We start from the raw sequence: 22353 nt of genomic DNA on the forward strand, positions 1-22353 counted from the left end.
AGGATCAAACTTTCTCTCCACACACTGTTTGCTTCCTGAAATCCCCCCTCCCCACTGCTGGTGTGTATGTGTGACACCGATGGAGACTTTTTCCATTTGTTAACCCCTGCCCCGGCTCCCACGGGGTGGGAATTTCAGGAAGCAAACAAGAAAGTGCAAAGGAAAAAGATAAACCTGAGCGATACCCTCTGCGATTAGTGCGCCATGTAGTTTGACTCACAGACACTCTCTGACCGCAGCAGCGTTGCGTTTCACTGCATAGGATCTGGGGTTGGGAAGCAAGAGGCGAGAGAGCTTATGCCTTCCTAGCAGGAACAGAGGAAAGAAACCTCCCTCCTCACCTTTTGAATGGGAGAAAAAGAAAGGGAGCTACCCGGACTCAACCCCACCAGGCAAGCTACACAGGGCAGTGCCCGAGCCATTCAGCCACAGCATCATAATGTAGGCAGACAGAAGCTTTTTAGTCACTACAAAAGCTTTGCTGAAGCAGAGTTGCAATTGACTTCCCACAGTACCAGAGCCTTGGCATATTTTTAAGCGTGTACATCCTGCGAGGAGACAGGATGTACATGCGTGGGTGGGGAAGCGACAATTCCTTCCCCCCACCTTTTCGACCCTAGTTCACTTGAGGGCTCTGGATCAGAGCGACTTGGAGAAAACGCTGCAGCCCTGCAAAGATTGTTTTCAGATTCACGATGTGTATGAAGAAGGTATGGGGAAGTGTCTATTTTTGTATCCGCCCGCTTCACCTTACCTTGTTGTGCTCGGCCTCTCTAAACTGCAGTTTTCTCCTTGTCCAGCAACTGATACTGGAAGTGAGCTGTGCAGGGAGAAAGCTAGTTTAAATCAACCCACGTGTGTTGCTTGAAAAAAAAAACACAGGGGTTTCCGGCTGCACTCAGTTATACATGTTTTTAAAAAGAACAGTAAGAAAGGCTTGGAACTAAGGAACTTCCTACCCTCTGTTCACCAGAGTATTCTGGAACTGTAGACATCTGAAAGCAACCAGAGGTATGTTGTTTTCAGAGGAAAACATGATGTGGCTAGGGGAGTCTGAATGTGTTCAGACACCCCCAGCCACTCTTAAAGAAGAGTGAGGGGTGTAGCGGCAATTTTTGAAATGCAGGCCTTCATCATGACGGTCCCCATAGCCCAGTCCAAACATTCAGGCAGTCCTTTGATCCACATCCAGGAACAGATATTTTGTAAGGCCAATGGGTCTTAAGGCACAATCCTATGCACGTTTAGACTGAAAAAAGTCCTACAACTCCCAGCATTCCCCAGCCAGCCATGCTGGTGAATGCTGGGAGTTGTAGGACTTTTCTCGGTTGTAGGACTTTTTTCAAAAGTTGTAGGACTTTTTTTGGTCTAAACATGCACAGGATTGTGCCTTTAATTGCCCATTCAAGACCACCCCACCCCAAAATACTTTCCCTTGTATCAGGGAACAATATATTGTTGCTGGGAAGATTCATCCCCCCACCCCCACCCTGAACTACTATTTTGCAACAGAGCTCAGAAGGAACAGGGAAATCTGAGCAGGATGGCAGAGGATGTCAACATCCCTGCTAATAAAAAAGTGCTGGTGTTGTGTTCCTGCGAGCCCTTGCTTTGCTACATCACTGGTTCTGGAGCTGTGCAGGCTAGCCTCGACTCTGTGGTGCGCAGCGGCCCGACACTGCCATCAGCACATTGATCAGTGCGTGAATCTCCATGCACATACGGATGTGAGGAGCTCCTCCACACAAGGGGGACCCAGACTGGGCCAGAGTTGTCATACCTTCACCCCAAATGTAGGCGTTCTACATGCATACACCAGTATACCCACCATTCAAATGCAGAATACTTGCACGGTTTTGTGTTATATAGATTTGCATATGAGCACAATCATGGTCTCAACAAGCAGGTGCCTTCCGTTCTGTCGTCTGCTCATTGGTGGAATCGGATTTTTTTCCCAATTCCCCAAATTTGTGCAAATCCTCCCCCAATGCGCAAATCTTCCCTAAAATGTGCACATCAGCACAAAATGTGCATTTTCATGCTTTAGCCTATTGGGGGAAATGTGCATTTTCCACCAGCGGTTTTTAATTTTACATATTTTTCCATGACTAAATTTGCATAAAATTCTGGAAAGTAAAAAAACTTGGTCCACAAGTCCGCAGAAACTGTGCAACTCAGGAAACGCTGATCTGCTGCGGAATCCGTAGGTCATATTCACAGAAATCTGAAATTATCTGATTCCATTCTTGATTTCTCTGACATCTCTAGTCTTTTCCATTTTGAAAGTAAAAGTAAACCTTGGTGTGGATGGAGTTTTGTTTTTATCAGAGTTTGTGGAGTTTTAAATTTGAAACGTGGTGCTCTATTCAAGTCCAGTGTGCTGATTTTGGCATTGTGAGGGAGACAACGAAGGATTAAGAAATGCTGTGTTGTCATGAAAAGTCCTTGATATGCTTCAGTAAGGATATGTGAAATAGGACCGAACTGTCTGGCATCTCATCATAGCATAGTGTTAAGGAAGACAGCCAGTTTTAAACAAAACAAGAATACATTTTGGGGAGGAAGTAGATAACCCCATTTTCTTGTGTTTTGAGAGAGGAAGTCAGATCTGTAATCGAAGCCCTCTTCCTCTTCCTCCTCCTCCTCCTCGTGAACCAGCACTAATGAGGCTAATGGTTAATAATGAGGCTAATGAGCCACTAATAATGAGCCACTAATAATGAGCCACTAATAATGAGCCACTAATAATGAGCCACTAATGAGGCTAATGGTTAAATCTAGTCTAACCACAAAATCAAAGCTTTAACAGATCTGAGAATAGAAACAATGGCTCTAAGTTCCTGGGTGGCACAAGTAGAATCAACCTTCGGAAGATAACTCAAAGATCATCAGATATAACCTTTGTTTGCTCGGGTCAAGGCTATTGAAGCCCATTTGTTTTACTAAAATCCAGCATTGGAATGGAACTTACCTAAATATTTATTGTTCCCAGCAGTTCTTGGACTCCTAGAAGATGTCATCCATCTTCGACCATACCTCCTTTTTGATCACTGGATTGAGTCCTGTTAGTAAACTACAAATACCAACAAACCTCCTAGAGACATATAAACTTGCGAGTGCTCATTTCTTGGAAAATGGACTGGAAGAGTCATTCACTCCATCAAAAGAGGCCTTATATGGAAAAGACTTTGGCTTGGATGCAGCAATAAGACAATAAACTGTATTGTCCTGAATCGGCATGTTTCTCTTTTCGTTCTTCTCTTCTGCAGTTTTTCTTCTGCTGAGTTCAAGCCCAATCTCTTCTCCCATCCTTTAAGGGCAAGATGATTCCTCAGACGTCCTTCCACCCTTCTGGTGGCGGTTGGAGGGGGAGGGCACCACGGGGAGCTAGATGGTGACAAGCTCACCAAGCTGGGTCTGCTGCTTCTCCCATCCCCTGCGCACAAGTTGCATTCCATCCAGTGTTTTCTCTGGGAACTGGAATTAGCTGGAGGTTTGAATTTTTTGAGGGCTGAGGGGCGAGTCCCTTCACCCTTGGCTAATGTGGACTCAGGACACGCTGTATGCCACCATAGTTAGCAAACAAACAAACAAACAAAGGGGGTAGTTTTACAATCATGGCCCTTTCAAATAATTTAACGCGCAATCCTACGCATGTTTAGGCAGAAAAAACTCCTACAACTGCTATGGCTGTCTGGGAAATGCTGGGAGTTGTGGGGCTTTTTTCTGTCTAAACATGCATAAGATTGTGCCCTTAGCTTAGGTTTTCATTAAAGCTAGCAACATTGGTGCAGAAAAGGGAAACCAAAATGAGCAAGGAGTTGGAGCCACTCTCCTGTGAGGGAAGGTTACGTCTGGGATTGTTTAGCTTAGAAAAAAGACAAGTGAAGGGAGATGTACAAAAGTATGCATGGTATGGAGAAATTCCCTGATGCTCACTCTTGGAAAGGAGAAAGAGAAAGAAAGGGCAGGAGAAAGGGCAGCATACAGGGAGTTTGCCTCCGAGTTAGAGCAAATTCTAATCCTACTCCCAGTTGCCCTGGGACTGCAGAAACAGGGAAAAGAACACCTCTCTGCCCCAGCCAGAGCAATAAGTGTGACTGGGTTTTGTTTTGCATCATTGTAATGTGCTGTAAGCTGCCTTGGCGATCATTTGATCCAGTGACAGGGTATATGGATCTCCTTTCTTTAAAGAAGAAAAAACAGAAAGAAAAAAAATCGCGCCTCCTTCTGGCCAAGGCTTCATCATGCTGGATTGGTGATTTCACATGCACTGTAAGAGGAGAGTACAAAAGCTGGTTTGAAACTCAACATTAAAAAAACGAAGATCATGGCATCTGGCCCCATCACCTCCTGGCATATAAAAGGGGAAGAAATGGAAGCAGTGACAGATTTTACTTTCTTGGGCTCCAAGATCACTGCAGACGGTGACTGTAGCCATGAAATTAAAAGATGCTTGCTCCTTGGGAGGAAAGCTATGGCAAACCTAGACAGCATAGTAAGAAGCAGAGACATCACCTTGCCGACAAAGGTCCGTCTAATCAAAGCTATGGTTTTCCCAGTAGTAATGTATGGCTGTGAGAGCTGGACTATAAGGAAGGCTGAGAGCCGAAGAATTGATGCTTTCGAACTGTGGAGCTGGAGAAGACTCTTACGAGTCCCCTGGACTGCAAGGAGGTCCAATCAGTCCATCCTAAAGGAAATCAACCCTGAGTGCTCATTGGAAGGACAGATACTGAAGCTGAAGCTCAAATATTTTGGCCACCTAATGCGAAGAGGAAACTCTCTGGAAAAGACCCTGATGCTGGGAAAGATTGAAGGCAAAAGGAGAAGGGGACAGCAGAGGATGAGATGGCTAGATAGCATCACCGATGCAATGAATATGAACTTGAGCATGCTCCGGGAGAGAGCGCAGGACAGGAAGGCCTGGCGTGCTATGGTCCATGGGGTCACGAAGAGTCGGACATGACTGAACAACTGAACAACAACAACAAAGCTCAGAGTATACCAAGAGTAAGGGGGGAAGGCACATGGCAGCCAGGAAAGGCTGCACAGATTTGAAAACTGTCTGGTGGAAGCACAACAAATGGGAAGGATCACTGCTCAGTGGCAGAGCACTGGGGAGTTACATCCAGGCCCAAAGGCTGCCAGTTGCAGACCAGTGGCTTTCTTGTCCCTTGGGGCCAAAATGGACACGATGCTAAACATGTCTTTAGCAACCCCTCCTTCTTTTTAATTAACAGCTGGTGAGGGGCAGCCCAATTATGGCTGAGATCGCAGTGTGTGGGGGGAAGGTGTCACCCCTCCCACCCCCACCATGGTACCAATGAAAATCCGCCCCCTGGTGGCTGCAATTAGCCCTGGAGGAACCAATGGGAGCTTTCCTTCTCAGAGCAGGCATGGGGAGGGGCGATTTTTGTGAGCAACAGGATGGTGCAGGAATGGGTGAATGTACTGCAGCCCTAATAAGGTCACCCCACAACTGCTATTATTAATAATAATTATTCTCAATTATTATTAGTTATTATTTTTAAACTCAGACATGGTTGCTAAAGACGCGCATAGTATCATGCCTCGTTGGGCTCTGCAAAGGAATAGAACTGTGTTTATAATTTTATATATAGTTCGATGGTTAAAGGTGGGTTTTTTTTTCTCCTGTGTATACTAGTCAGTGTAAAATCAGTAAGTCAAATGCTCAGACAGTTGCCGGTAAGCACAAGAGGTTCATCTAAAGAGAATTGCTCAGCCCTTTGCAGTCAAGACGTCTGCTCTGAGGCAAAACCAGTTTTCATTTCTGCAAAATGCAGAATGTTTGCAAGAGCTCAGCAGAAGGAAAATGGAGGCTAGGATGAGCTTCCCTGATTGGTCAAGAGTTACAAGAGCATCAGCTCGCTTTTTGAGTAAAAAAGAAAAGAAAAAAAAAGAAGAGGGAAGAACTTGGAAAATAGGGGCACAGTCTAATTAGAAATAGCTAAGTGTGTTTACCCTCGTTATTTTCTTACCTTCTCTGTTCATAGTTTTGTTTGTGTGTGCATGCTGTAACCATTCAGATGTTAACGTCTTTTCCCTAATAATTAAACTTCTTCAGTCAACTTTTAAACTTTTGTTTAAACGTTATGGTCTCTCTTGTTGGGTTACTCACTCCATGACTGAACGCCAAAGCCCACACAACCTAAAGCTATTTACAAGAGACCCAGAAGATTTGTAAGGCTGTTTAGTGGAGGCAGCCAGGAAAAATAAAGATTTCCATCTGGTGGCAGCAGAAAAGTACCAGGAAGGGAACTACAAACAGGAGTGGGGCATTCTATTCAGGCTGGTCTCCCTTCTACACGTGGATCAGGGCATAGCTGGTCCTGTGACAGGCTCCAGGTAACACGCCACTGGTCTTCAACTGGGAGCCTTTGGGTCTGAGTGTATTATTCTCAATTACATTTCTATACCACCCTATAGCAAAAGCTCTCTGGGCGGTTTACAAAGATTAACAACCATTAAAATAGATTATTGCAAAGTGTAAAACCATTTACGTTAAAAACATATAAACAGACTGCACCCACAGAGACAAGTATCTATGCCATTTAAGACTTTATAGATTAAAACCAGCACCTTCAACCGGGCTCGGAAACATAACGGCAGCCAGTGCAAGCGGGCCAGAGTTGCTCTTCTACGTTTGGACCTTCTCGTCCCGGTTATCAGTCTGGCTGCACGAGCTGCACCTTCTGAACCACCTTCAAAGGCAGTCCCACGTAGAGCACATTGCAGTAATCTAACTCGGAGGTGACCAGAGAATAGACAACAGAAGCCAAGTTATCCCTGTGGGTGTAATGCACCAACCAACCCTGCCAATATTACCTTAGGTGGACTAAAAGCAGCCAAAGCTGCCCCACGGCAACAGAAGAAAAAGCTCCAGGAGACTCAAGTCACAGATTACAGCATAAAAACGTTTTAATACTCAAACGCTAGGGACAGTCAGGTGCAAGGCAAGCAACGGCCTTCCAGGTCCAGCTCTGAGAACCCGTCCTTCAGCCTCGTGCAAAGCAGAGCTAAACCCAGCGCATCTCAAGGTCGGCCTCGTGTTCCTTCCACACAGAGCCCAATGCGCTGCAATAGTTCTTCAGGGCATATTTCAAACCGTCCACTTCAGGCACCTGTACACAAGAGAGAGCAAGGGGTTCAGAAGGAAGCCTAAGAGGTCAGGCCACGAGTGCCGCTCAGTGTTTATGTAGCATCGACTAAAGAAAATGCTGGGAAGACCCCTTAGCACAGCCTCCCCCAACCGGGTGCCCTCCAGATGGGGACTACAACTCCCACTATCCCTGCCATGGCTGGGCGGGATGAGAGTTGTAGTCCAGCACATCTGGCAGGCGCCCGCTTGGGGGAGACTGCCTTATTGTTATGATCACGATGGCTAAGTGGTCTCAGGTGGTGCGTTCAGATGACAGACTCCCTGGAGGGACAGGTCTGCATCCCACTGCTCATCATGCTTTTCTGACATTCTTATACCTGGAAAAGGTGCAGAAGAGCACAACGAAGATGATCAGGGGCTTTGGAGCACCTTCCCAGCGAGGGAAGGCTAAACCGTTGCCACCTCTTTAGTTTATATGGGAATATGACCATGAGGCCTTGGGGAGGCATGATAAGAGACTTATAACATTACGCCATTGTGCGGAGAAAGGAGACAGGGAGACGTTTTCCTCCGTCTCTCATCATGGTGGAACTCGAGGATATCAGTCAACGAAATTGACTGGCAGTAGACTGAGGACAGGAAAAAAGAGGAAGTACTTCTTCACAGAATGACTGCTTGAGTTATGGATTTTGCTGCCACAGCATGATCACAATCTTATACGGCTTTAAGAGGATTCGACAAATGTCCTCCTTTGTTAAATTTATATCTTGTGTTTCCTCCAAGGAGCCTAAGGTGGTACACCTAACCTTTCTCAGCAAATGCAAACGGTACAAACATTTTAAAGGTCCCCTGCCCAGGCACACCTGTGTCAATCCTTCTTACCCCCAAAGAAAGGAATGGTCAAATTCTAGAGTTCCCTGTCTGTTCACCTGGAGGCGATTCCTCATCCTCACAGGCGACCAGCGGAGTTGCCATCTGCAAGGCTGCCTTACCGGGTTTCCTGGTGCGTCCCCAAACATTTGACGCAGCAGTAGCGGGCCCCACAGGATACACATGTGTAGTTTGACGGAAAGCCACAGACGGTGCAGAAGTGCCGCTGGGGCAGGCTGGAAGGGGGGGCGCATGCAGTGAGGTAGTTGGGTCCCTCACTCACATTCAGGTTCTGTTGGGAGTCAAGGGGGAGAGAAAAGACGCATCATGAGCTCAAGCCTTGCCTCATGGGGTGGGGCTGTCAGGCCACTCTGAACTGCCCACTTGCCCCCCCTCCTAATCTCACCTCTGGGCTTTCTGCCCGGTGCCTGGACCTGCCTCTGCATTGCTAGCCATCAAGACCTTTCACGTCAGGCACAGCTGCATGTATCTGATGGTGTCCATCAGGACCAGGCAACCTCTGGTCCTCCAGATGTCGTTGGACTCCTGGTTTCCATCACCCCGAGCCAGCCTGGCCAACGGTGAGGGAGGATGTAGTTCATCAACATCTTGAGGGCCACAAGTGTAAAGAGATAACTGAATAATCCTGCACCACGCCAGTTGTCCAGGTTCTGAGCCCAGTCTCTTTGCAGGAGCCGAAAGGGCAACAGCCTGAGCAACCTGTCTCCCCATCTCGGGCCTTTTCATGGCACAGGAGGAGACTCTTGGTAAGGACGAGGATGCGACTGCTCCTGCAGGGGAAGAACAGCCAGTCCTGTATTCAGGGCTTCCCTGGCCAGAAGACACGGCCTTGCCATCCTCTGTGTCAGCGGAGGAGCCTCTGGCAGAACCGCCACCTCCCCAGGCCCCCAGAAGTCTTGGGACCTCAATATCTGAGGGGCGGCCTTTCCCTATATATGCATGCCCAAGGACTGAGATCTGTTGGAGGGGCCCTCTTCTGCATCCCACCGGTGCGAGACGTACACTATGGTGGGACACAGGAGAGGGGCTTCTCTGCTGTGGCCCCCCGGTTGTGGAACGCCCTCCCCTTGGAGGCCCGATTGGTGCAGACATTGGTCTCATTTTGGCGCCAAGTAAAAACATGGCTTTTTACCAAAGCTTTTGACGGCTAAATGCATTCCCTAAAGTAGCATACTGTTTTAACTGTTTTATTGTTTTAGATTTTAATTGGTATTAGCTTGTTCATGGTTTAATATGTTTTTAGCTGTTTAAATTATTTATTGCTTTATACTGTTTAAATGGATTTTATCTGTACGCTGCACTGAGATCTTAATGATATAGGGCGGGATGCAAATGTTTTAAATAAAAATAAACAAACAAATAAATAAGTCTGGGACTACAAGGATCAGGCAATGGCCCTTTATCAGCCCAGCCAGCTCCAGAGGGAGTGGAGGTAGCCGTACCACAGACCCTGGCTGCCTACATAAGGCTTCAGTTGGCCCTAGCTTGCTGCTGGGACAACATCCTCCTGTGTTCGTAGGAGAGTGAGCACGTCTCTACACGAGGCTTTTATTGTGGGCTTGTGATGGGTTGACTCATGGAAGTCTGTGGGTCATCAACCACAAGATGTCATCAACCTCCAGGGCCTCTCTCGTGCTTTGATAACCTTTATCCCGGTTTTTTTAAGATTGGGGAAGTCTGGCATTTTTTCTAGATGCCCGATGAAGAGCTGCGGCGGCTGCATGTACTACTGTAATTTCACCCCTACCTGTGACCTTCTGCATGCAAAGCAGGTGCTCTACCACTGAGCTGCCGGCACCCGGAGGCAGCGCCACAGTCGGAGGTTTGGAACTTGGCGATGGTTAGACTGTGGAAGATGTGTGGAGGATCTAAAAGACAGGCTACCTCAAACGGACAAATGACACTTTGGTCTCAAACGCTTTCTGGCTCTTACAGCCTCTCCTGGTGGGATCTGTCTCACCAACCAACCCCAAAGTAACACTTCCGGATCAGGATTTCTCGCACTGTTGCCCACTTTCCGCCCTGCTTTTCCCCAGGCTCTGCCTCAGTTGTCTCAGTTTTCCTATCTTATCTTTTAAATGGAACGGTTAAAAATCACCTCCCCAATCCAAGCCTTCCTTTCCCTGAGCGTCTTCTCTCTCTCTCTCTCTCTCTCTCTCTCTCTCTCTCTGATACAAGGAAGAACATGACAGGGCTGATTGTGAAAACCACTCAACTTTTTCAAAAGTGCTTTTTGTCATTGTCGCTTGCATGTTTTCCGTTGCCACTGGAAGAAGCTGTTGGCCACTGCAATGGGCTCTTTCGCCATCGCAGCAAGTAAAATGCAGGACAGATTGGGATTTGTCCACTGCAAATACAGCTGAGATTTTTAGGAGTAAAATGGCTTGCCATTCTGCCGAACTCTGATTTGTCCCCGCCTCACCCCCCAGCAAATGAACCTTTCTTGAAGCGGACAGAAAAATAGGGCTGTGAAATGAGAGGGATCGTTTTGAAACTTCGGTAGTTCCTACTTTGCATAATGTATTTTTCTCTCTGGTTTCTGAGACTGACATGCTTCCAAGTACCATTGCAGCTCTGAGGGGCTAGAAACTTGCTTTAAGGGAGAAAACCGAGACTCTCAGGGTGCTAAATTCTGCGCCTGGTTCCAGGTTCAGCATGATGCAGTCACGGAACCCACAACCACCCTTCTCTCGTAACTCAGTTCTTCAGCAAAGCCTTTCCTCATCCTGGACTGTGCTTATTCCTCTTAGCACAACTTCTGTTCTGCTTTAAGAAATGCTCCAGAACAGGAGTCTCCAGCCCTTTTGGACCCGGGGGCGCATTTGGGAATTTGAGATACTGCTGTGGGCACCATCACAAAATGCCTAATCAGACGGCCGCTGCTTTGGTGTCTACCTTTCATGGTTAAGGATCTTAGGCTGCATCTTATTCAGCAAAAATGTTTGCTTCGTGTCTATCAGACACTGCAACATCTCTTTCGTAAGGGATTGCCTAATTCAGCTAATTGCTGGCGGTGCAATAGAGAGGATGTTTCTTTTAAACATATGTCTTGGCAATGTTCAGTTAGCTGCTTCTTTTTGCGGGGAGGTTTTATGAAAATAAATTTTGTACTGGAACAATCTTTAACATTCACTGATGTACACTCTCTTTTAAATGGTTTACCTGCTTCATGGAAATTAACACATGGTCAGCATAAGCAGGTTCTCTGCACCCTTTTGACAGCTAAAAGACTGATATTACAACATTGGAGGGATGAACACTCACCTCCTATAATGCAATGGATTGAGGACCTTACAACACTTTCAATATTTCAAAGGGTGGCATATAGACATCACCTTTATTTATTTAAAACATTTCTTGGCCACCTTTCAGGGCAGAAGCCCTCCCAAGGCAGCTTACAGCAATAAAATACATAAAAACAGTTGAAATATTAAAAGTGATAAAAACATAAAAACAATAAAAGCCAACAGTGAAACCAGCAACCACGATAACAGCAGGAACAGGAACAACAGCAGTCTTACCAAGAGAAGGCCAAGGTAAAATAATATGTTTTCAGGGCCTTCTTAAAAGCCTGCAATGACGGAGCATGGCGGACCTCCGACGGCAGCTTGTTCCAAAGTTGCAGGGCCACTGTAGAAAAGTGGCCCCCACTTGCTTGGATTTGTGGTCCTTATGTGGATACTTATTTGGATATGTGGTCCACTTCTGTTGCCGCCCATGTGTAATTGCTAGAAAGTGATATGCATTTCACACGAATCCGTGTGTGTATATTAAAAATAATATTAAATTCTTTTAAAGATATATTTTTTCAGGTGCCCACAGGTGCCGTGTTGGGGACCCCTGCTCAAGAACATAGGGTTGCAATGTTTCAAGATGTCATGGGGGAGTCTCAAACAGGGGAATCCCACCAGAAGGGCTCCCGTTTCCAGTGGCAGACCAAGCGTCAAGCATTGGGGGTGCCATCTGGGCTGCACCAGAAGCCAGCCTGGGCATCGTCAACTGCCCCTACAACGACCTAGTCTCAGAGCTCTTGCTCTCCAGTGCAAGCAATGACATGAGGCCGCTGTCCCAACACCTGCCCCCTTTCCTTGATTTCTGCGTTGAATCATGACCCTTACTTGTTTTGGACCGCACACCAGCTTCTAGCCAACTAAGAACCACCTTGATTGGGTCCTAGAACCCAACTCCATGGAGCTGAGGCCCTGATGCTCAGCTACGGTCAGTTTAAGCCTAACTCACTCGTTGAAACTGGAAAACATTAGGAGCTTTTCAGTTTTGCCTGAAACCACAAGCAAGTCCCCCATGTGACACTCGTCTCTGCCATGAACCTACTAAGCAGCCTTGGGCCAGGGGTGTTGAACCTCAAGCCCGCAGGCAAAAGCTGGCTGGCCTGGAGTTCCCCAGGAGACCACAGGCCCTGGCCCCACCTCCTTTCCCCTGACCGACGCTTGTTTGGTGGTTTCCTGGTTCTCACGTGGCTTTTCCCCCATTCTAAAAGGCTGGAATGCCTCCCCTAAGGCTGAGTTACTGGCGGTAAGAACTTTAAACTAAAATAGGCTGGTATTTTTAGTCCTGTCACTTTTGCAGTCGGCCCCGCCCTCTTTTTGCCTCCTGGCTCCGGAGAGCGTCTCCAAAACTCGAATTCGGCCCACAGGCCAAAAGTGGTTCGACACCCCTGCCTTAGGCAGAGAGATGATGGCTTGCCTCAGCACCCCCCACCCCAAATCTGTAAAGTTTATTACAGCACTGCTGGAAGGCTGATTTCCCCAACCTGATGCCCTGTAGATGTTTTAGACTACAACTCCCAGCATTCCTGACTATTGGCCATGCTGGCTGGGGCTGATGGGAGCTGTAGCCCCAAACATCTGGAGGGCAACAGGTTACAGAAGACTGTTCCATAGCTGAGCCTCAAACGCTGCTAGTTTTTTTTCCCCTCCCCCACAGGCTCCAAGCAAAACTGAAAGCACTTTTTGGGTGTTGTTGCATTGCGCTTTTAAAGACTCAGTTAAGAATGTTCTATTTTAAGCTCTTATATTTAACCTAATTGAACCTATATATTCAACAGGGTGGAGCAGGAAAGAAAGCGGTGACATGAGAAAGCCACGGCATAGAAGTGTGGTCCTGCCTCAACCACTCCCTAAAAAGGGGAAGGGGAAGAAACGGGCACCTGTTCCTCCAGCAACGCTTGGAAATTCTTGCGGAAACGCAGCTTGAAATGGTCCCCGCGTGTTTTCTTCTTCTTTTTCCCTGTAAACATAGCACAGCGCAAGAGAAAAAGGGTGAGGACAGAGCAGGATGAGCTTTAAACTGAACTCCTTCAGCCTGAGCGGGGCTTGGAACATTGGCCAATCGATCAAGGAGAGGAAGCAACTGCCGCATGAAGGAAGGTTACACTGTTCGGGGCTCTTTAGGTTAGGAAAAAGGCAAGTAAAGTGGTGGGGGGCACATGAGAGAGGTGCATAAAATTATCCATGGTCTGCAGAAAGCAAATAGGGTGACACTTTTCTCCCTCTCTCATAATATTAGAATCCAGGGTCATACCATACACAACGCATAGTCAAACAATGCAACTAAAATGATCCAGGGGCTGGAGTGACTCCCCCATGAGGGAAGGTTGCAACAGCTGGGATGCTTTAGCTTAGGAAAAGGGTGAGGAAGGGGAGACATGATAGAGGCATACAAAATGACGCATGCTGAGGAGAAAGTGGGCAGGGAGACATTTTTCTCCCTCTCTCATAATCCTAGAACACAGGGTCATCCTATGAAGCTGATGGGTGGGAGCTTCAGGACAAATAAAAGGAAGGACTGCTTCACACAGCACATAGTTGAACTATGGGATTCACTTCCACAAGATGTAGCGATGGCCACCACCTTGGATGGCTTTAGAAGGGGATTGGACAGATTCATGGAGGAGAAGGCTGTCCATGGCTACAAGTCCTGATGGCTATGTGCTACCCCTGATATCAGAGGCAGTATGCCTATGTACACCAGTTGCTGGGGAACATGGGCGGGAGGGTGTTGTTGTGCTCATGCCCTGCTTGTGGGTTTCCTGTGGGCAGCTGGCTGGGGCCACTGTGTGAACACAATACTGGACTAGATGGACCCTTGGTGTGATCCAGGAGGACTCGTGTTAGGTTCTTACAGAATCTGCGAACACAAGGTGTAGTGACGGCTGGCAACCTGGATGGCTTTAAAAGGGGATTTGATACATTTGTGAAGGTTGAAGCTATCCGTGGCTATTCATCAGGATGGCCATATATTACCTCCAGTATTAGAGGTAGCATGCACCTTTATGGCAGTTGCTGGGAACATGAGCTGGAGGATGCTACTGCGTTCATGTCCTGCTTGTGTGCTTCCCACATGGCCACTGTGGAAGCAGAATGCTGGACTAGACAGGCCTCTGGTCTGATCCAGCATGGGCTCTTCTTATGTTCTTACGACCAATATTGTTCTTATATCACATATTCCATGGAAGCAAGAACCCCACTATATAGGTGGCAGTTTAAGCTTTTTAAAAGTTTAATTACGGTGACATATGATATTAAGGGCAGAAATGAAGGCTGCTGGTCCCATGACCCTGCAGGAATCGGGGCAAACCTAGGGGCAAACTTGCTGTGTTGACACTGGCTGCCTCCTATAACTACAGTCATCTCCAAGCTGTGGCAAAGTGTGATCTACGGCCGCCCGTGACTCCATCTTGTTTGATGCTGATGATGCGTGAAGCATTGGCCCGCAGCCTGCTTAGCACAACTGTATTTAAAAATGGACTTCTAGGGTTTTTTTGTTTTTTTTTTAAACTTGCTGTTATTTTGCGTAGTTTGTTTCCATTTTATTTAAATAAAAAGTAGTAGTAGTAGTAGTAATAGCAGCAACCATAAGCTGATGCAGGTGTTCCTGAATAAAAGCCAAAGAGAATAGTGATGTTGTGAATCATTCTCATGTACAGAAACTTGATCTATTTATGTCTTTGTTTCACAGTTACATCAGCTAACATTCTTCCAGTTAGCAGACGTTATCAAGATCTGTTGATGATGAAAGTATCTTTCTTGCCATTCAGTGACATTAATGTTTTCAAAAATACTTGAGCGTTATCTTTACTGGTCAATGGACAATATTTGTTTTGACAGGGCCCAGCCCTAACCTGAGCTAGTTTTAAAGGCAAAATATTTAAGATTACAGGACAAAAAGCTGGGGATGCCTTCCAACTTTGCCCAAACCAGACTCGGATATAAACTCGGGTGCCTTAGAAAAGCCTGCCTCAAATGAGGCACAATCTTTTAAAGACCCCGAATTCTCCTCCAGCTCACTTCAAAATTTAGTCAGAGAAGAACTCCTGGTTTTCCCTCTGCCCATCTCTGTCCCCTAAAGTTCTCCTGTCATTTCCCCACCCCCAAACACTCCCCTTCTCTTTTGCTTCATGCAGCAGTGGTGACGAAAGCAGCAACAGCGAGAGCGGAGGCCGGATGCTATTTTCCTACAGTCCTTATTCTCTGGTGCTGTGTTAGTGCCGCTGCTTGAATGTAAGGAAAGGGGAGAGAGGATTGTGTTTTGGGTACTGGAGAGCTGTTCCTGAGCCCTCACAACTGGCTCAGGTTCTTCAATTTTTTAATTTTTCTGTCGTGCAGAAGAACTCTGGGAATGTCCGAGTTAATCTGAGCCAAGCTCAGGAGAAGTCAGGGAGAGTGATATTTCCTACACCAGGTCCTGGGGTAAAGTGGTGCTGTCAACGGGGCCGTTTATTTTTATTGTTACTTTTATATGACTGGCCCAAAGTCATCCAGTGAGCTTTATGGCCAAGTGGGGACTAGAACCCAGTTCTCCCAAGTCCCAGTCCCAACACTCTAATCACTACACCATACTGGATCCCAAAATCACGGCTATGGATAGAAAGGGTGCAGGATCCAGGGTATGCATGCTTCTTGCTTGTACTGTTCATCACTTCGTCCAATTTCAGCCATTCCACTGCGTATCTTTGCCAGCAGAATGGCTCCACTGACATACCTGGGGTGTACTATCAAATCCTACAGCCCCTACACTGACGGATCTTCGGTACAGGATTGTTCCATTTGCATCCAAGCATTTCCCTCTTTCTCTTGCTTCCCCTCAAATATTTCATAGAATTGAAGAATCCTAGAATAATAGGGTTGGAAGGGGCCTACAAGACCACTGAGTCCAACCCCCTGCTCAATGCAGGAATCCAAGTCAGAGCATCCCCGACAGATGGCTGTACAGCCTCATCTTGAATGCCTCCAGTGTGGGAGGGCCCACTACCTCCCTAGGTATTTTTTCCCTTATGTGTCATGTTTCTTAGATTGTAAACCTGAGGGCAGGGGCTGTCCTACTCCTGATATTGTAAAGCTGCTCTGAGTGCCGTTTTGGCTAAAGGTGGGGTTGGAAGGCTTTAAATAAATTGCTATCAGTCTCTGGTAGTGGAAGGGTTCCACAGCTAGTGTGGTGTAGTGGTTAGAGTGCTGGACTAGAACTGGACTAATCCCTGCTTGGCCATGAAGCTTTGACTTTGGGCCAGTCACTGACTTTCAGCCTAACCCACCTCACAGGGTTGTGCGGATAAAACAGAGAGGAAAGGGGCCATGTATGCTTCCTCGGGCTCTTGGAGGAAAAACGGTGGGATGTAAACGTGACAAATAAGTAAATAATAAATGCGGGTGCTCAGCAGCAGAGTGAACACCAATAGAAAGGTGGCTGTCAACAGACACAGTCGTCACTACAAACACTCACCCGTTTCAGCATCATCGTCAAACTGTGGCAGGCGCTTCACCAGCTGGGGCATGTTGGCGTGAGGATCATCTTGGAAGTTGTCGTTCTCGAGTGCCTCCAACTGGCGGTTGAGGCGGCGCTGCCGGGTGGCCCGGTCTAAGATACGCCTCTGGCTGGGGTCCTGGGACCGTGCTGAGGAGGAAAGGAAAGAGCAGAGGGTGATGCCAAGAAGTTGTAGTCCACCATGTTGCCACGGGAGACTGGGCTTGGGCCTTCATCAATCCCACTTACCGTTTAACTTGCAGGGTCCCCTGAGGCAGGGGTGCAGAACCTTCATTCAGCCTGAAGGCCAGAGTCCATGTCAGAGAAGCTTCGGGGGCCGCATTCTAGTGGTGGGCAGGGCAGAAGGCAAAATGGGCGGAGCCAAAACAATGCCAGCACATTTCAGCTTAAAGTTCTAACTGCCAGTAACTAGCTCTTAGGAGATGCATTTCCCCCTTTTAGAATGGGGAAAAACTGCACAAAAAGCCATGACAGTGGTTGAAAGACACTGGGACCAGAGGAATGGAGCATGGCCTTCTGGGGAATCCTGGAAGCCTGGGGTTCTGCAACCCTGCCATAAGGCCCTTGTTTACCACACTCCTCAATGACAGATAGGTTATTTGCCCCCTCACAGAGCATCCCTGAAGTCCAATCCACACTTCTTTTTAACACAGTCACCCTTGCCACTACATAAATTTAGCTTGCGAATATGTTGTCCGAAGGCACCATCATGTGGCGGGAGCAGGTATCTACTATGCCAGAGCACACTTTCACGTTCAACAGTTAGCCCTCATGTAGTAAATACCGGCTTTCAGGGAACATATATCTCTACATGGATATTAATCCAATTCAAATCACTCTCTGTGTCCGTGTGGCTATATAGGGTCAGTCATCAGGTTTTAACCAAAGCATTACACACTTTTCTTTTCAGGATGTTGTTGTAGTGTGGTAAAAATTGCCCAATTCACACCGTGAACTGTTGGACATGAGCATTTCTATAGGTCAGCCTTCCCCAACCTGGTGCCCTACAAATGTTTGGGACTTCAACTCCCATCATCCCTCAGTCAGCATGGCCAGTGGCCAGGAATGCTGGGAGTTGTAGCCCAAAACATCTGGAAGGCACCAGGTCGGAGAAGGCTTCTTTTTGGAACAATTCCAAAAGGCCTCAATATAGTGGCTGAAAAATGTAAACTGGCCTTCCCTGTCCGGAATTATATTGCTATTTGGAGATTTAAAGGTGTTTAACTTTGTTTGGTTTCTGTGGGTTTTTAAAATTTGTTTAAATATTTTAGATGTGTAATTTTTCCAGAGTTTACTTTGTACTAGTGTGTTCTAGAGTATATGTCACATCCACCAGGGGAGAAAAAGTGGGAAGACTTGGTCTCCTGTACCCTACCCAGTTTACCCCAGTCACATACTGGGACACCGGTATGCTATAGTAACAGACCCTACTACGCTGAAACCTTACTACACTGACACCTTACATTTTTCTACACAATTAACCAACGTGAATCCAGCATGACTGCAACTGCACTAACTCTTCTTTTCCGACACCATAAGAAGAGCCATGCCGGTTCAGGCCAAGGGTCCACCTAGTCCAGCACTCTGTTCACACAGCGGCCAACCAGCTGCCCACAGGAAACCCACAAGCAGAACATGAGTGCAATAGCACCCTTCCGCCCATGTTCCCCAGCAACTGGTGCACATATTTATTTATTTATTTATTATTATTATTATTATTTATTTATTGCATTTATATCCCGCCTTTTTCCTCTTGCAAGGAACCCAAGGCGGCTTACATTATCCTCATCCCCCTCTCCATTTTATCCTCACAACAACAACCCTGTGAGGTAGGTTGGGCTGAGAGTCTGTGACTGGCCCAAAGTCACCCAGTGAGCTTCCATGGCCAAGTGGGGACTAGAACCCGGATCTCCCAGCTCCCAGTCTGTCACTCACACCACTACACTACACTGGCTCTCTGTGTAGTATAGGCATACTGCCTCTGATACTGGAGGGAGCACATAGCCATTAGGACTAGTAGCCATGGACAGCCTTCTCCTCCTATGTTCCCATGCTGGAGAGTGAAAACAGCATGTCAGAAAGAGACACCCTCTTTCTGCCTCCACCTACCACTGGCTTCAAGCCCACCCACCTACAACATGTGGAGATTACTCCTGAGGGATTGTGGCCCTTGACAGAAAAAAGGTTGCCCAGGCCTGTTCCAGGTGATGCTTAATAGCAGAGAATATTAAGCCTCCCCCAAGGACTTTTTGCCCCATACATGACACAGGAATTACACCCAACAGGAAGCCCCAGGCAATTCAGACAAGTTGCTTGTTGCCAATTGTTGCTCATCTTTTATGTTTTCAAGTGAACTCTTAAGGCAGCTATGGTGCACCCCTATGGCGCAACAGCACCCTCCCGCCCATGTTTCCCAGCAACTGGTGTACATAGGCATACTGCCTCTGATACTGGAGGGAGCACATAGCCATCAAGACAAGTAGTCATTGATAGCCTTTTCCTCCAGGAATTTGTCCAGCCCGCTTTTAAAGCCATCCAAATTGGTGGCCATCACTACATCCTGTGGTAGCGAATTCCATAGTTTAACTATCCGCTGTGTGAAGAAGCCCTTCCTTTTCTCTATCCTGAATCTCCCAGCAATCAGCTTCATGGGATGACCCCCTTGGGTTCTAGTATTTTGAGAGAGGGAGAAAAATGTCTCTGTATCCACATTCTCCACACCATGCATAATTTTGCACACCTCTATCACGTCTCCCCTTACCCTCCTTTTTTCACGCTAAACAATCCCAGCTGTTACCTTCTCTCATAGGGGAGATGCTCCAGCCCCTGGATCATTTAAGGGTACAATCCATGGGGCTGGGGAATGCTGGGAGTTGTAGGCCTTTTCTTGGTCTAAACATGCATAGGATTGTGCCCTTAATTGCCTTTTTCTGCACCTCTCCATATTTTGCCCATAAAAGGACACAGGAACAACATTCCATAGGGGGATAAAGGAAAAACTCAGTGCTGGAGGGGGGATACACTTCCCAGCAGCATCTTGTCAGTCACTGTGGGAAACTTGAGGCTGAACTTGATAGTCTACTGATCTGATCTAGCACTTCCTTAGGTTCTTAAGCCGATCTGCATCCCACCACACCTTAAACAGCGTTTCAGTCTTCCCTGACTTCATCTGTTCTGTGCACTTTAAAGCAGGAGTGTTGAACCTCTTTCGGCCCTCTGGCTAAATTCCATTTTAGAAAAGATCTCAGGGGCCACAGTCCACTGATGGGTGGAGCCAAAGACAAAAGGGGGAGGGGCCAAAATACCAGCATATTTGATCTGAAAGCTCTTGCTGCCCAGTAACTAACCCTTAGGAGAAGAAGTTTAACTTTTTTTGGGGGGGGGACACCTGCACAAAAGCAGCAAAACTACCAAAGAATAGGTGGTGGAGGGGAAGCAAGTGAGACCAGGGGAAGGGAGCGTAGCTATCTGGGGAACCCTGGAGGAGCTGGATTGGGACCCCAGGTGACCAGAGCTTTTGTCCCTGTAGCTTAAAGACTACCAAGTTTATTGTGGTACAATAAACTTTTGTGGATTGGAACCCCCATCCCCAGACGCACTGAAAAGTCATCCTCAGATATAAAATACACATATACATGAGGGGATGTGGTGGTGGGGGAAGAATATAAATGGGGCCAAAAACTCATGAAATGCAAGGTACAGTTTGTGACGCTGCTACATAAAGCTCAGATGTATACATGATAGGCCCAGTGAATACTCACAACTGCAGTAATTGGCAGCTGCACAGTCTTCCTAGTTTTACCATGCTAATTTAACATTTGGCACCTCTAAGATCTACTGTGGGAGAGAAAACCCTGCTCACGACTGAGTCCTAAATGAATTGGTGGGTGTGTTTGCTGTAACAGCCCAAGAAGGCTACACTTCTGTAACTTGCAAATTAAGAGGGTGCTGTAGTGCCCGTGTCCTGTCTGTGGGCTTCCCGTCGGCCTCCGGTTGGCCACTGCGAAAACAGAAATGCTGGACCAGAGAGAAAAAGAAAGCTACAAAGAGCCAGTTTGCATCTTAAAGAAGAGTAGATTTTCATGGCATAAGCTTTCATAGGCCAGCAGAATAAATGTGGTAGCCTTCAAGATCTCACATGCCTCTGTTCCTTTTGTTGCAACAGACTAGCAGTTACACCTTTGGAAATCGAGGTTTTCTAATGTTTCCCTCTTGTGATCCATCCACCCTCCCATTGCTTAATTTTCAAGAGAGGGGGCCAGCATCTTCTGACTTGGAAACACTGCCCCTTTTGTCCAGATTGTTGAGGGCAGGTTATTCATTGGGATGAAAGGCACTCTGCACAGGCTCAGAGACACTCCAAGTGTTTCATGGGTAAGCCTAAATACACATGTCTAAACACTGGTTTCATTTAGGACTCAGCTATGACCAACTGAAGGTTTTCAATTCCATTGCAGATAGGCTAGCCAGGTATCCTCTTTTACAGAGGACAGTCTTCTATTTGAAGGGCTGCTAGAGGACCAGCCTCTATTTGATGGTGTCCTCTGTTTGAAGGAAACGTCCTGTCCAATTCCAGTTTAAAGATAAAAAACTGTAAGAACCGTTGCCCATCAACCATTAGCCCTGGAAAGCAGATGGAGCCGGCAGGGCTCATTTGGGGCACAGTCCTAGGCATGTTTAGACAGAGAAAAGTCCTGCAACTCCCAGCATGCCCCAGCCAGCCATGCCATGCTGTCTGGGGAATGCTGGGAGTTGTCAGACTTTTCTCTGTCTAAACATGCCTAGGATTGCACCCTTAGTCAACTCTTCCGCACTATGGTGCGATGTACTGTACTTCTATTTAAATTATTTCTAAATTTGCATCTGTACATATAAATTAGCACATGCTCATGTTATGCAAATCACTGTCTTCTTTCTTTGGCGACTCATTAAAAGCATTTGATAGTTTTCCAAGGCTGGGACCCGTTCAGCTCTAACTCAAGGGTAAGCCAGGGTTATATTAGACCAAAACTGCTGATGGATAGCTGGATCTGCCTATGGAATTAATCTGGAGTGCTCAGAATGCCCTTTTGTTTTGAGAAGAGCTGTGTCCCACTGCCTCAGCAACAGGAGCCACTCTTAAACTAAAAAGCGCAAGAAGAGGCCTGTTGGATCAGGCCAAGGGTCCATCTAGCCCAGCACTCTGTTCACACAGAGGACAACCAGCTGCCCACAGGAATCCCACAAACAGGACATGAGCGCAACAGCACCCTCCCGCCCATGTTCCCCAGCAACTGGTGTTGCTGCCCCTGATACTGCAGGTAGCACATAGCCATCAGGACTAGTAGCCATTGGTAGCCTTCTCATCCAGGAATTTGTCTAACCCCCTTTTAAAGCCATCCAAACTGGCGGCCATCACTACATCCCATGATAGCACCGGTCACCCTTTGCATTCATTCGCCCCTCAAGTCCCTCCCAGCATCTGACTCCAAAATACCTGAGATTTTCTTTTCCACCATGCTGCGAGGACGCCAGCAAAAGGGCTCAGTTCCTACGCAGTCCTCAGACACTTCCGTTAT

General features: G+C 47.1%; 2 protein-coding genes across 2 annotated transcripts in view; both read right to left on the bottom strand.

Moving 5' to 3' along the window:
• Positions 1-859, bottom strand: part of LOC146342681 (alpha-N-acetylneuraminide alpha-2,8-sialyltransferase-like) — a 33765-nt gene extending 32906 nt beyond the window's left edge. The window contains exon 1 of the mRNA XM_084806222.1: positions 755-859. The gene's annotated coding sequence lies outside the window, so the exon portion shown is untranslated. The remainder of the gene's footprint in view (positions 1-754) is intronic.
• A 5338-nt stretch (positions 860-6197) lies between these two features.
• ZNHIT1 (zinc finger HIT-type containing 1) lies at positions 6198-22353 on the bottom strand. The gene is made up of 5 exons (XM_084806223.1): positions 22272-22353; positions 16754-16924; positions 13182-13261; positions 8116-8285; positions 6198-7145 (listed from the first exon to the last, which is right to left on the bottom strand). The coding sequence occupies exons 1-5, from the start codon at positions 22291-22293 to the stop codon at positions 7124-7126; spliced, it is 465 nt and encodes a 154-aa protein (XP_084662349.1). The 5' UTR covers positions 22294-22353; the 3' UTR covers positions 6198-7123.

This window comes from Heloderma suspectum, chromosome 6 (assembly GCF_057233095.1).
Source record: "Heloderma suspectum isolate Gila_16-S chromosome 6, 16-S_ref, whole genome shotgun sequence".
Taxonomy (NCBI): Eukaryota; Metazoa; Chordata; class Lepidosauria; order Squamata; family Helodermatidae; genus Heloderma; species Heloderma suspectum.

What these genes read in the sequence shown, in the direction of transcription:
- ZNHIT1 (XM_084806223.1), bottom strand. Translation starts at nt 22,293, where the DNA reads ATGGTGGAAAAGAAAATCTCAG. An exon ending in GGTGGAAAAGAAAATCTCAG is followed by an intron (nt 16,925 to 22,271) that starts GTATTTTGGAGT and finishes TTTCCTCCTCAG; the next exon opens with CACGGTCCCAGGACCCCAGC. An exon ending in GGGACGCACCAGGAAACCCG is followed by an intron (nt 7,146 to 8,115) that starts GTAAGGCAGCCT and finishes TCTTGTGTACAG; the next exon opens with GTGCCTGAAGTGGACGGTTT.